Source organism: Callorhinus ursinus, unplaced genomic scaffold, assembly GCF_003265705.2.
Source record: "Callorhinus ursinus isolate GAN/ISIS: 27379988/994484 unplaced genomic scaffold, GSC_fseal_2.0 scaffold22, whole genome shotgun sequence".
Classification (NCBI taxonomy): Eukaryota; Metazoa; Chordata; class Mammalia; order Carnivora; family Otariidae; genus Callorhinus; species Callorhinus ursinus.
The window spans coordinates 22,667,063-22,680,850 of record NW_027397084.1 but is presented as its reverse complement, the minus strand read 5'-3'; the positions used below and the strand labels follow the sequence as shown (position 1 = coordinate 22,680,850).

General features: G+C 36.1%; 1 protein-coding gene across 4 annotated transcripts in view; it reads right to left on the bottom strand.

Moving 5' to 3' along the window:
• The window catches only part of ADGRB3 (adhesion G protein-coupled receptor B3), a 722,049-nt gene that overhangs the window by 286,923 nt on the left and 421,338 nt on the right, over positions 1 to 13,788 (bottom strand). For all 4 annotated transcript variants that reach the window (XM_073905165.1, XM_073905166.1, XM_073905164.1 and 1 more), the window contains one exon: positions 10,643 to 10,686. In XM_073905165.1, coding sequence (XP_073761266.1) covers positions 10,643 to 10,686 — 44 coding nt within the window. The remainder of the gene's footprint in view (positions 1 to 10,642; positions 10,687 to 13,788) is intronic.

Genomic DNA, 13,788 nt, shown 5'->3' with positions numbered 1-13,788 from the left:
AAATAATAGCAGAGAACTTCCCTAATGTGGGGAAGGAAACAGGCATCAAAATCCAGGAGACACAGAGAATCCCTCTCAAAATCAATAATAATACGTCAACACCCTGACATCTAATAGTAAAACTTACGAGTCTCAGAGACAAAGAGAAAATCCTGAAAGCAGCTCAGGAGAAGAAATATGTAACATACAATGGTAGAAACATTAGATTGGCAACAGACCTATCCACAGAGACCTGGCAGGCCAGAAAGGACTGGCATGATATCTTCAGAGCACTAAACGAGAAAAATATGCAGCCAAGAATACTATATCCAGCTAGGCTGTCATTGAAAATAGAAGGAGAGATCAAAAGCTTCCAGGACAAATGAAAACTAAGGGAATTTGCAAACACGAAACCAGCCCTCCAAGAAATATTGAAAGGGGTCCTCTAAGCAAAGAGAGAGCCTAAAAGCAGCATAGATCAGAAAGGAACAGAGACAATATACAGTAACAGTCACCTTATAGGCAATACAATGGCACTAAATTCATACCTTTCAATAATTACCCTGAATGTAAATGGGCTAAATGCCCCAATCAAAAGACACAGGCTGTCAGATTGGATTCAAAAACAAGACCCATCAATATGCTGTCTGCAAGAGACTCATTTTAGACCCAAAGACACCCCCAGATTGAAAGTGAGGGGGTGGAAAACCATTTACCATGCTAATGGACCCCAAAAGAAAGCTGGGGTGGCAATCCTTATATCAGACAAATTAGATTTTCAAACAAAGACTGTAATAAGAGATGAGGAAGGACACTATATCCTACTTAAAGTGTCTATCCAACAAGAAGATCTAACAATTGTAAATATCTATGCCCCTAACATGGGAGCAGCCAATTATATAAGGCAATTAATAACAAAAGCGAAGAAACACATTGACAACAATACAATAATAGTGGGGGACATTAACACCCCCCTCGCTGAAATGGACAGATCATCTAAGCAAAAGATCAACAAGGAAATAAAGACTTTAAACGACACACTGGACCAAATGGACTTCACAGACATATTCAGAACATTCCATCCCAAAGCAATGGAATACACATTCTTCTCTAGTGCCCATGGAACATTCTCCAGAATTGATCACATCCTAGGTCACAAATCAGGTCTCAACCAGTACCAAAAGATTGGGATCATTCCCTGCATATTTTCAGAGCACAATGCTTTGAAACTAGAACTCAATCACAAGAGCAAGTTGGAAAGAACTCAAATACATGGAGGCTAAAGAGCATCCTACTAAAGAATGAATGGGTCAACCAGGAAATTAAAGAAGAATTAAAAAAATTCATGGAAACCAATGAGAATGAAAACACAACTGTTCCAAATCTTTGGGATACAGCAAAGGCAGTCCTGAGAGGAAAGTATATAGCAATACAAGCCTTTCTCAAGAAACAAGAAAGGTCTCAAATACACAACCTAACCCTACACCTAGAGGAGCTAGAGAAAGAACAGCAAATAAAGCCTAAACCCAGCAGGAGAAGAGAAATAATAAAGATCAGAGCAGAAATCAATGAACTAGAAACCAAAAGAACAGTAGAACAGATCAACGAAACTAGGAGCTTGTTCTTTGAAAGAATTAACAAGATTGATAAACCCCTGGCCAGACTTACCAAAAAGAAAAGAGAAATGACCCAAATCAACAAAATCATGAATGAAAGAGGAGAGATCACAACCAACACCAAAGAAATACCAACAATTATAAGAACATATTATCAGCAACTCTATGCCAGCAAATTAGATAACCTGGAAGAAATGGGTACATTCCTAGAGATGTATCAACGACCAAAATTGAACCAGGAAGAAATAGAAAACCTGACCAGACCTATAGCCACTAAGGAAATTGAAGCAGTCATCAAAAATCTCCCAAGAAACAAAAGCCCGGGGCCAGATGGCTTCCCAGGGGAATTCTATCAGGCATTTAAAGAAGAATTAATACCTATTCTCCTGAAACTGTTCCAAAAAATAGAAATGGAAGGAAAACTTCCAAACTCATTTTATGAGGCCAGCATTACCTTGATCCCAAAACCAGACAAAGACCCCATCAAAAAGGAGAATTACAGACCAATATCCTCGATGAACACGGATGCAAAAATTCTCACCAAAATACTGGCCAATAAGATCCAACAGTACATCAAAAGGATTATTCACCATGACTAAGTGGGATTTATCCCTGGGCTGCAAGGATGGTTCAACATCCGCAAATCAATCAACGTGATACAATACATTAACAAAAGAAAGAACAAGAATCATATGATCCTCTCAATAGATACAGAAAAAGCATTTGACAAAGTACAGCATCCTTTCTTGATCAAAACTCTTCAGAGTATAGGGATAGAGGGTACAAACCTCGATATCATAAAAGCTATCTATGAAAAACCTACAGCGAATATCATTCTCAATGGGGAAAAGCTGAGAGCTTTTCCCCTAAGGTCAGGAACACGGCAGGGATGTCCACTATCACCACTGCTATACAACACAGTATTAGAAGTCCTAGCCACAGCAATCAGACAACAAAAAGAAATCAAAGGCATCCAAATCGGCAAAGAGGAAGTCAAACTTTCAGTCTTTGCAGATGATATGATACTGTATGTGGAAAACCCAAAGACTCCACCCCAAAACTGCTAGAACTCATACAGGAATTCAGTAAGGTAGCAGGATATGAAATCAATGCACAGAAATCAGTGGCATTCCTATACACCAACAACAAGACAGAAGAGAGACAAATCAAGGAGTCGATCCCATTTATGATTGCACCCAAAACCATAAGATACCTAGGAATAAATTTAACCAAAGAGGCAAAGGATCTGTACTCTGAAAACTATAAAATACTCATGAAAGAAATTGAAGAAGACACAAAGAAATGGAAAAAAGTTCCATGCTCATGGATTGGGAGAACCAACATTGTGAAGATGTCAATGGTACCCTAGAGCAATCTACACATTCAATGCAATCCCCATGAAAATACCATCCACTTTTTTCAAAGAAATGGAAGAAATAATCCTAAAATTTGTATGGAGCCAGAAGAGACCCCGAATAGCCAGAGGAATATTGAAAAAGAAAAGCAAAGCCGGCGGCATCACAATTCCAGACTTCTAGCTGTATTACAAAGCTGTCATCATCAAGACAGTATGGTACTGGCACAAAAACAGACACATCGATCAATGGAACAGAATCGAGAGCCCAGAAATTGACCCTCAACTCTGTGGTCAACTTATCTTTGACAAAGCAGAAAAGAATATCCAATGGCAAAAAGACAGTCTCTTCAACAAATGGTGTTGGGAAAATTGGACAGCCACATGCAGAAGAATGAAACTGGACCATTTCCTTACACCACACACAAAAATAGACTCCAAATGGTTGAAAGACCTAAACGTGAGACAGGAGTCCGTCAAAATCCTAAAGGAGACCACAGGTAGCAACCTCTTCGACCTCAGCTGCGGCAACTTCTTCCTTGAAACATCGCCAAAGGCAAGGGAAGCAAGGGCAAAAATGAACTATTGGGATTTCATCAAGATAAAAAGCTTTTGCACAGCAAAAGAAACAGTCCACAAAACCAAAAGACAACCAACAGAATGGGAGAAAATATTTGCAAATGACATATCAGATAAAGGGCTAGTATCCAAAATCTATAAAAAAAACTTATCAAACTCAACACCCAAAGAACAAATAATCCAATCAAGAAATGGGCAGAAGACACGAACAGACATTTTTCCAAAGAAGACATCCAAATGGCCAACAGACACATGAAAAAGTGCTCAACATCACTCGGCATCAGGGAAATCCAAATCAAAACCTCAATGAGATACCACCTCACACCAGTCAAAATAGCTAAAATTAACAAGTCAGCAAACGACAGATGTTGGCGGGGATGTGGAGAAAGGGGAACCCTCCTACACTGTTGGTGGGAATGCAAGCTGGTGCAGCTACTCTGGAAAACAGTATGGAGGTTCCTCAAACAGTTGAAAATAGAGCTACCATACGATCCAGCAATTGCACTACTGGGTATTTACCACAAAGATACAAATGTAGGGTCCCGAAGGGGTATGTGCACCCCAATGTTTATAGCAGCAATGTCCACAATAGCCAAACCATGGAAAGAGCCAAGATGTCCATCGACAGATGAATGGATAAAGAAGAGGTGGTATATATACACAATGGAATATTATGCAGCCATCAAAAGGAATGAGATCTTGCCATTTGCAATGACATGGATGGAACTGGAGGGTCTTATGCTGAGTGAAATAAGTCAATCAGAGAAAGACATGTATCACATGACCTCACTGATATGAGGAATTCTTAATCTCAGGAAACAAACTGTGTGTTGCTGGAGTGGTCGGGGGTGGGAGGGATGGGGTGGCTGGGTGATAGGCATTGGGGAGGGTATGTGCTTTGGTGAGCGCTGTGAATTGTGCAAGACTGTTGAGTCGCAGATCTGTACTTCTGCGACAAATAATGCAACATATGTTAAGAAAAAACACAATGAAGAAAATAGCAGGAGGGGAAGAATGAGGGGGAGTAAGTCATAGGGGGAGATGAACCATGAGAGACGATGGACTCTGAAAAACAAACTGAGGGTTCTAGAGGGGAGGAGGGTGGGGAGATGGGTTAGCCTGGTGATGGGTATTCAAGGGGGCACGTTCTACATGGAGCACTGGGTGTTATGCACAAACAATGAATCATGGAACACTACATCAAAAACTAATGATGTAATATATGGTGATTAACATAACAATAAAAAATAATGTACAGTCTAAGACAGAAAAATAAAAGTAAAGAAAGCTCCATTTAGTTTCCTACCAAAGATCTTTGTCTTGCTATTTTCTCAAATTATTATGGTTTTTCTATTGATTTTGTAGTATTTTTAAAAAAGCACAGATTTTTGCAAACAAAAGCAACATTTTATCAATGATAAATCTGAAAACAAATAACTGTTAAGAATTTGGGTGTGATTATTTTTGACCCATGATACAATATTTGTTATTGGAGATTGGCCAATTTTAATTTACAAGGACTAAGTATTTTGATAATGTAAAAGTCTGATATTCTCATTTCTGTTAGTGTGAGTATAATGAAAGGAAATAAAGCATAATAACATAGTTTGATATTATTTAAGAATTGATCACTGAATGGATAGTGGGAAATTCCCATGGAATCCTGACATCTTAATTGCTTCTGCAGTTAGATCCATATGGGCTCTGAATATACCTACTGAGACAAAATTATAGTAAATGCCAGTCAGAAAGAGTTATTTATTTCTTACCACTCACTACAGAAGGGCAAACATGACCTTAGAGACTATCCAGTAAAAATGAACATGTTGACACCTAGGACATATATTGGACATATTAGAAGTTGCGCATAATAATGTTAATTTGGAAGGCTGAATAACCATATGTTTATAATATAATCACATAATTTATTTCCAAAGTACTTACTACCATGATGTACTCCATTACAGTTTAACATATTTTAAAGATTTTTTTATTTTATTTATTTGAGAGAGTGTGTGCATACAAAAGTGGGGGGAGGGGCAGAGGGAGAGGATCACTAAGAAATTCTAGAAATAGTGATCTATTGGAATCATGGCTATATGTATGCTGAATATTTTGAAGAGAGACTTCCTTTTTTCACTGCTGTTCAAGAAAAGATTTCAGTTAGGTAATTGTAGGTCTGTAAAGATGCTTCCATATGTCCTCTAAAACAATAGGACCATCATATTACTGTTTTGCATAGCTGTTCTTTGTCTACTTTCTTTCTTAACTATTGTATAAATTAAGTCTCCAACTAGATCTCTCCCTTGTTCTTTCAAGTTCTGTCCATATCAATTTGCCGAGTCTGACAGTGTGAATGAGGCCTTATGTTAGAGCTTTATCATTTGGTTATCACTTGGAGGGGAAAGGTTGGTTTCCCAATGAGAGTAATGCTTTGTATGATTGTGTCAAACTTCTAAAAGCTAATAGATCTTTTCTTTTTAAGTTATGACATCATGTCTCCATAATGGCATAAGTAGGTCAGTCACCTGAAGGGCAAAGAAAAAGATGGTAACCCCTCTAGAGTGATGGCATGAGGCCAGAGTGTTAGTTTTATATTTTTAGGAATCATATTGTCAGGTAAATGAAATGGTGACTTCCAATATAAATGACAAAAGAGAGGGAAAAGTCCTGGGGATGAAGAAATAGAAGCTAAATAGATAATAGAAGCAAAGGAGAGGAATCACTTCAGTTCAATTACTTTGAGATAAAACAAGCCAGTATCAGTCTCAGTCAAAATGTGACTATTGCTACTCCTAACTGCAATAAATCAATTTGAAATGTAGAAAAATGGAAAGCCCATTAAAAGTTTTTGTTTTCAACCACAAGGAGGCACATAAGTTATAAATGGATTGATAAAACTGTTCAGCATAGTTACAAAATTATAATTAAAATTCACATGATTGACACTCTGAAACATTTTCTGAAAACAAACATGATCCTTCACAGACCTGATAGCATCAGATGGTGTTACTCAGACCCATGGAGAAAGACCACAGGTTAATTAAAAGACCACAGGTTAATTACGGGTTTTCCAGGAAATGTAGTCATCACACATGATCTAATACTCAAAATCTAAATTTAGAGTATCTCAAAGAATGTGCAAACTATTATCCTAATGATAACTTTGTTAGCTATATTAAAAGAAAACATTTAAACATTTAAAAAGAAACACTTCTCCTAACCAAAAAAGCCTATTTCTGAAGTGAGAAAGTACTTTCAATTTATTACATGGGTCACCCATAATGAAACATTTTCTGCATCCTGTCAGTTAGTTAGCCAAAGCAAGATAAAAATATGTTTTGAAATTGTCTAAAATTATTTTATTCTGATTGGTCAGAATAAAATAAAAATATGTTTTGAAATTGTCTAAAATTATTTTATTCTGATTGGTTTGAATAAAATAAAATGAAATAAAATATCTTTGATTGGGATTATCAGGGTAACAGATTATCATTAGAAATAAAATTGACCATTTATAATGGACCTCAGTATTGTACCAAGCTGAAGCATTTTCCCTTTAAACTTCCAATGTTAGGTCTAATTGTTGCTGGAATTAATAAGATGAAACATAAATGGAAATAATTCTTAAAGAGAAACAGTACCTGAGAAATATGCAAATATTTATTCTTGTGCAAAACTAACCAGTTGAAGTACTTATTGAATATATACTGTGCGCAGGTGTCCTAGGCATTAAGAGTGCAGTGATGAACAAGAAAGATAAATTATCTCTCTCATGGCATTTACTTCCTAGTGGGGGAGACAGACAATAAGCAAACAAAAATAAATAAGGAAGTAGGAATGCATGCTGTGAAGAATATAAAATCGGGTGATAGAATAAGAGAGTAACACTTTCAACTGGATGGTCAGAGACAACCTCAAGAAGGAATATACAAGGAGGTACACAGAAGCACAGTTCATTTCATTAAATAAGTTGAAAATCACCTCAACGCCATCAATATTAGGAATACTAGATCAATTATTATATATCTATATAATGTAGTACATACAAGAAAGTGTAACATATGTAGTACAGTTTTAAAGTTTCCACAACATATTGTGGAATTAAAAATTGAGGATGCCAGTGTTACATACTGTATGATATTATTTATGTAACAATAGTATTAATTTCTATGGCTGCATACATATGTCAATGCATAAGTGGATACCTGAAATTATACATAACAAAATGTAAATCTCCCTTGGGGAGATGAGTGGATGTAGACACCCAAGTTGGTAATGATTAATGGGGACTTTTGCCTTAGCAGTTATGTTTTAAAGTTTTATAAGTAAAAGATACTCAGATATTAATTTTATAATAAAAATAATTAAAAAATTAAAAGTAAGGCAATTTGATGTTGCCAGAGGGGAGGGGAACATGGGGTGGACAAAATGAGTGAAGGAGGTCAAAAGGTAGAAACTTCCCGTTATACAATAAACAGGCCATGGGGATATAATTGAGAACATGGTGATTATAGTTAATACTGTGTTGCATATTTGACTGTTGCTAAGAAAGTAAATCATTAAAATTCTCATCACAAGAAAAAAAGTTGTAACTGTGTGTGGTGATGGATGTTAACTAGACTTATTGTGGTGATCATTTTGCAATATACAAATCACTGAGACAAATATAATGTTATATATCAATTATACCTCAATGAAAAAGGTAAGACAATCTGATAACATAAACCAAAATTATTAGACAACTTCTAATTTCAACTTTATTATTGCAATCTTGAAAACATCATTTAAGTCAACTCTTTTCTGTACAAAAATTAGTAGCCATATCTATTCACTACTAACTATACTTAGAGCACTTATACTCAAAGTTGAAATCACTGCACTGGTAAAGCTATTATGTCTATATAAGAACATGATCAAAATAAAACAAACGTGAAGAAAATAAAGTTGTCTTAACCTTCATTGTTTAAAACTCACCCAGAAAAATAACTTAATGATAAAACACTCTGGTAAAAAGTGTGATGGGACAGAAGTTCTGTCAGTTTTGATTACTTTTCAGGTACATCAAGGAAACATGAACTACACTGATCTCTTCAAATAATCTCCTTTGAAAGGCAGCTAACCACACCTCTGACTGAATAGTTTTTTTCAAGGACAACTTAAAAGTTGACTTTTGTAAAGCTAAGACATGGGGGTGTTTGTTTGTTTTGTCATGGATAAGAATGATGTTTTAGCAGATGTTGGAGAGTGTGATTGATTCCCGAGATTAGTGCTAACCTTTAATTTCTAAATTAAAATTAAAACCTTAGACATTCTGTGAAAGGAAACCAAGAGAGTCACACAATAGGGGAATGCTGTTTCTTCTCATAGTATTCCTTTAACAGTTCCAAAGGTCTTTAGGAATAACTAACACTTCCCCTGTTTGGATTAACACTGAAGCACATTCTACCACTAAAAAGATAATAAAACTACATCCAAGTTGGTTATTATTCATGAAGATATGCAAGTAGCTATAATCAGGAGTTTAAGATGGCATATTTTTTTAAGTAGAAAATATTCAATTAGATTTTTGTAGAATTTCATTCTTCCCTTGGCTATATAAAGGACTAAACAGTGCCTCAGAACATACTCCTAGAGTCTTCTCCGGCTATTGGTAGAGAGCAAAGCTTGCAAAAATTTTTCTACCATGGATTTCTTTTTTTTTTTTTTTTTTAAGATTTTATTTTATTTACTTGACAGAGAGAGAGAATGCGAAAGAGGGAACACAAGCAGGGGGAGTGGGAGAGGGAGAAGCAGGCTTCCCGCCGAGCAGGGAGCCCGACATGGGGCTCAATCCCAGGACCCTGGGATCATGACCTGAGCTGAAGGCAGACGCTTAATGACTGAGCCACCCAGGCACCCCACTATCATGGATTTCTGTATTGTGTTTCAAAAAGAAAAAATAATGACATCAGTGAGGAAATCCAGGGCATGTTATCACCAGGGCAACGTGGATCCTCCTCATGGCACTAAAATTCTTTGGAGAAGAGGATCCCTAGAATATCAGAATCTACAGCAAATAATATGCCCAATATTATTGATTCATCAGCCACCTAAATACTATAATGTAAACTCTATCAGTACCCTAGAAATAACCACATCCATTGGGTTTCTTCTTTACCTGGAATTCTAATTATGTCTTTCTTCTAGACTCTCCAGTACAGTTACTGGTGAGATGGAAATAACATAATAAAACCTCAGCTGTAGATCAGATTTAGGGTGAAGAACTTAGAATACCTAGAACTCAACAACGTGGTTCCCTATCTGACAGCACCCACATGGCGGTATTAGCCTTTGGGACTGATTGATGTTTATCTCCCCTCCATGCAAAACAAAACAAAAAAAAGGTTGTATAATCTGGAAATAAATGTACATAAGTATTTAAAATATAAGTGTCTAATTAACACTTAATCAGGATTTTTCTGCTCTGTGAGAACTTCCTTAAATCTCATAGAATTACTGATGAGACTAAGATGATTTTGATGAGATATATTGCAATTACTTGTACAAAGGAATGCCTTGAAGAATTATTAATCCTTATTTATTGCAATTGTTTTCTTTTGTCTTCATGAATTTATAAAATATATGAATAAGAAAATTAAATGTCACTCAATGTTTTTATAACAAAGCAGTTTGGAAGGGCCAGATAAATATCACATTACTCTGATAATAGATTCAAGGTCATGCAAGTAATGTATTGGCTAAATGACCATAGAGATTTCTATTTTATCCTGCAATGCTAAGCTGAATGACTAGGACAAAATGTTGCAATAGCATTTGAGCTTCTGTGATTTTAAAATACCAGAGCATTTAAAAAATCCTCATGAAATTTGCATTGCAATGTGCCTTACATATTAGGTAGTGCAATCCTATCTTGGGACGTAATCTGATGGCATCATCACACACAAACACATTCATCATCCCGTCCTACAGATTCAAAAGGGAGAATGTTTTCTGAGTGTAACTCACATCCCACTAACTTATCATATTCCTGTTGACTAGCAGGAAGCTGAAATAACTTAATGTGCTTTGAATATTTAACCCAAAGTAATATAAGAAAACATCTGTCACTTACGTTTTTGAGTCATCCCATAACACACAATAGGGATTCAAAGTACCCTAAAAATAAGCAGAGAAAGAAGAAATGTCTCTTGAATACATACAACAAAAATGGAAGGTTTCTGTGAAATGCAAACAGAATGGCAGATTTCTTATCTTGCATTATGATACTTTCAAGATCCCATCTCTATTTTTTTTTGCATAAAAAATTTGTATGTCCTTTCTCAGACTTGTTGATGCATTTTATGAAATTCTCGTCATGAAAACAATACATTTATTACAAACGTCATAACCTATATTTAGTTTTTCTTTGAAAATTGAAAGTGAAGCTCTCATTTAGCACAAGGTCCATATTTTGATAATTTAGAAATTACCTAATTTCTAATAGATTTCATTTTTTTACCTGTAAAATATTAATTGCTGGATTATTTCTTTTCAGAAGACCAAAATATCTACAAAATGGAAATCACAGGGAAACATTCTGTATTATGCACAGGAACAAACACCACCACCACCCTCATTAGCCTCTAGTTGTCACCTTCCTCGGGGCAAGAGATGGTTGCATTAACTGTCCATTTCCAGAGAGTGTGTTGGATTGCAATAGCTTCTTCTTCTTCTTTTTTTTTCTAAAAAGGTGTTCATTATTAATGGCTGTATTTTTTTAAAAGGAACATTTTATTCAAAAATGATGATGAATGCAATAAAAATCGATGCACCTCACAGCATTCCCTTAAAGTATGAAGAATATAAGTTTCATTAAAAGGGATTTTAAGTATAAATTTGTACCTGATATGCAAATTCCTCTGCCCCACCACGCTGCCTACCCCCTAGCAAGTCATTCATGGCTGCCCTCTTGGGGTGTATTTCACAATTAGCATGAACTAAACCAGATCCACTATTTAATAACCCCTTTGTATGTCTCCTTAATTATAATAATTACACCTATTGAGTGAAGATGGAGATGGAACCATAACATGGGATATTCTTTTGAATTTGGAAAGAAATATCAAGTTTAATCATTTCCTTCCTATGAACCTAATCTAAAGTGTAAAAACGCTAAAGTCCCAGTAGAGCTATTGTTATCTTTTAAAGACCATCTCATTCTTTTGAAATCGATTGAAAGAAAATGCAGATGTGGCCACATCTAGACCAAGGCAAAGTGTTTTGTTTTGTTTTTTTTTTAAATAGTTCACAGACAATGTTACATTAGTTTCAGGTGTACAACATAGGGATTTGACAAGTTTATACGTCATGGCTTGCAATATCTTCTTAATCAACAGATTATTTTTGTATAGAATCATGTCTATTGAAACTATGTAAAAAAAAGTGCCAAATTTTTATTCAGTTCAATAATTTTATATGTATGAGTGGCCACCCTGACCCTCAGGATGATGCAGTGAGGTTTCCATTATCTTGGGAAGTGCTTTCTGTTTTAAAGAGTACTAATTGTCTGTTTTCTTTCTGTCAGTCTGTCACATTCTTTGGACCTTATTTTGCCCTTTGAAACTAGCCTAATAATTCTTCCTTTACATGATTATCTTTAGATATCTACACATGCTATTCTACCCCTGAAGAGTCCTCTTCTTTAGTAAACGTACTCTATTGGTTTCAGGTTCTCTCATTCTCCACATTACTCATTTCCTAGAGCACATACTTTTTTTTTTAAGATTTTATTTATTTATTTGACAGAGACAGAAATAGCGAGAGCAGGAACACAAGCAGCATGAGTGGGAGAGGGAGAGCAGGCTTCCCGCTGAGGAGGGAGCCCGATGTGGGACTCGATCCCAGGACCCTGGGATCATGACCTGAGCTGAAGGCAGACACTTAACGACTGAGCCACCCAGGCGCCCAAGAGCACATACTTTTGAGGTGTGTTTAGGGAAACCATCCATATGTGTCCTGCCTGGGCAGAACAAAGTGGTGCTATTGCCCCTCCCCTGTAGGTGCCATATTCCTAATAATGCAAGCTAAGACTGTATCAGATATTTTGGGAGTCTCTTCCTCAGCTTGATTACTTATACACTGAAGTCTAGGAGAGACTTTTTGAATCCTGATTTTGACATCCCATACATTCACCAATGATTCAAAACTTTTTAATCTTTACAGGATTAAGAAACAAGCTTGGTATCTATGTCCTCATCCAACCAAGTCATTAATAAAAATGATGACTAGGTCAAGGCAGATAAAAGTTACAATCCTGAAACAGGCTACTGGCTCTGTTCCGTAGGTGGACATGCTCCCTCCATGACTGCCACCCCCCACCCCTCAGTCTTGTCTTAGTATATGATCACTGAGGTATATCTGGCAAAACAACCTCTTTAAAAGTCTAGGCAGGCTCTGTGTAAAATGTTGTCTTTCTAAGTGCTGTTTGTTGGATCTGTTCTAGCATTTCACTAGAAATAAACATTAAAAATAGTGATTCCAAAATTTGTGAAATCCACCCCAATTTTATTTTTCATTTTAATTAGGACATTTGACTAATCCCAATATTTTAACACCATTACCAAAAATCCCTCAAAGACTGCATACCCAAGGTATCTTTCTTCTTGTCAAATGCTCATACCTATAAACTATGCTCTTAGAGCATAAAGAGGCTCCTTCCCTGAAAAAGGTTATAGTCTTAAAGAGGTTGATGAGGAACACACATATGCAATATTTATATAACAACAAAGAGCCTTGTTTTTATAAGTGTCACTAGTCATACCGTGTAAGGGAGAAATGAGGGGCATCATGGCTTGTGTTAGACCAAGTTTCATCAAGTAAGTGAGTGTTAATGAGGTTCTACATGAGGTCTAGATCTGGGGAGGGTCATAGAAGGAGATGGTGCTTCAAACTGTTTTCTTTCCTTTTTTTCCCCCAGATAGTTTTCTTCCTCTGTCCCATGAGAACCTATCTGGTTTTAGCTGAAATTTTCATTCAATCTGTGACTTTCTAAGAAATCCTTAGCATAACTACAATGTTGCATCATAAAGCTATACTACATTTTATCAGGGGATTTGTTCAAAAGACCTCAGAACACTTTGTAGAGAATACATTATCCTTGAAATATCACAATGAGGGGTATGGGAGTATATATTTCATGAATATAGAAACTAATTATGGGTGAAGAACCTGAGATAGTAGTTCTTCTGAATCTAGTTCACTTCTTTTAGTAATGTATGA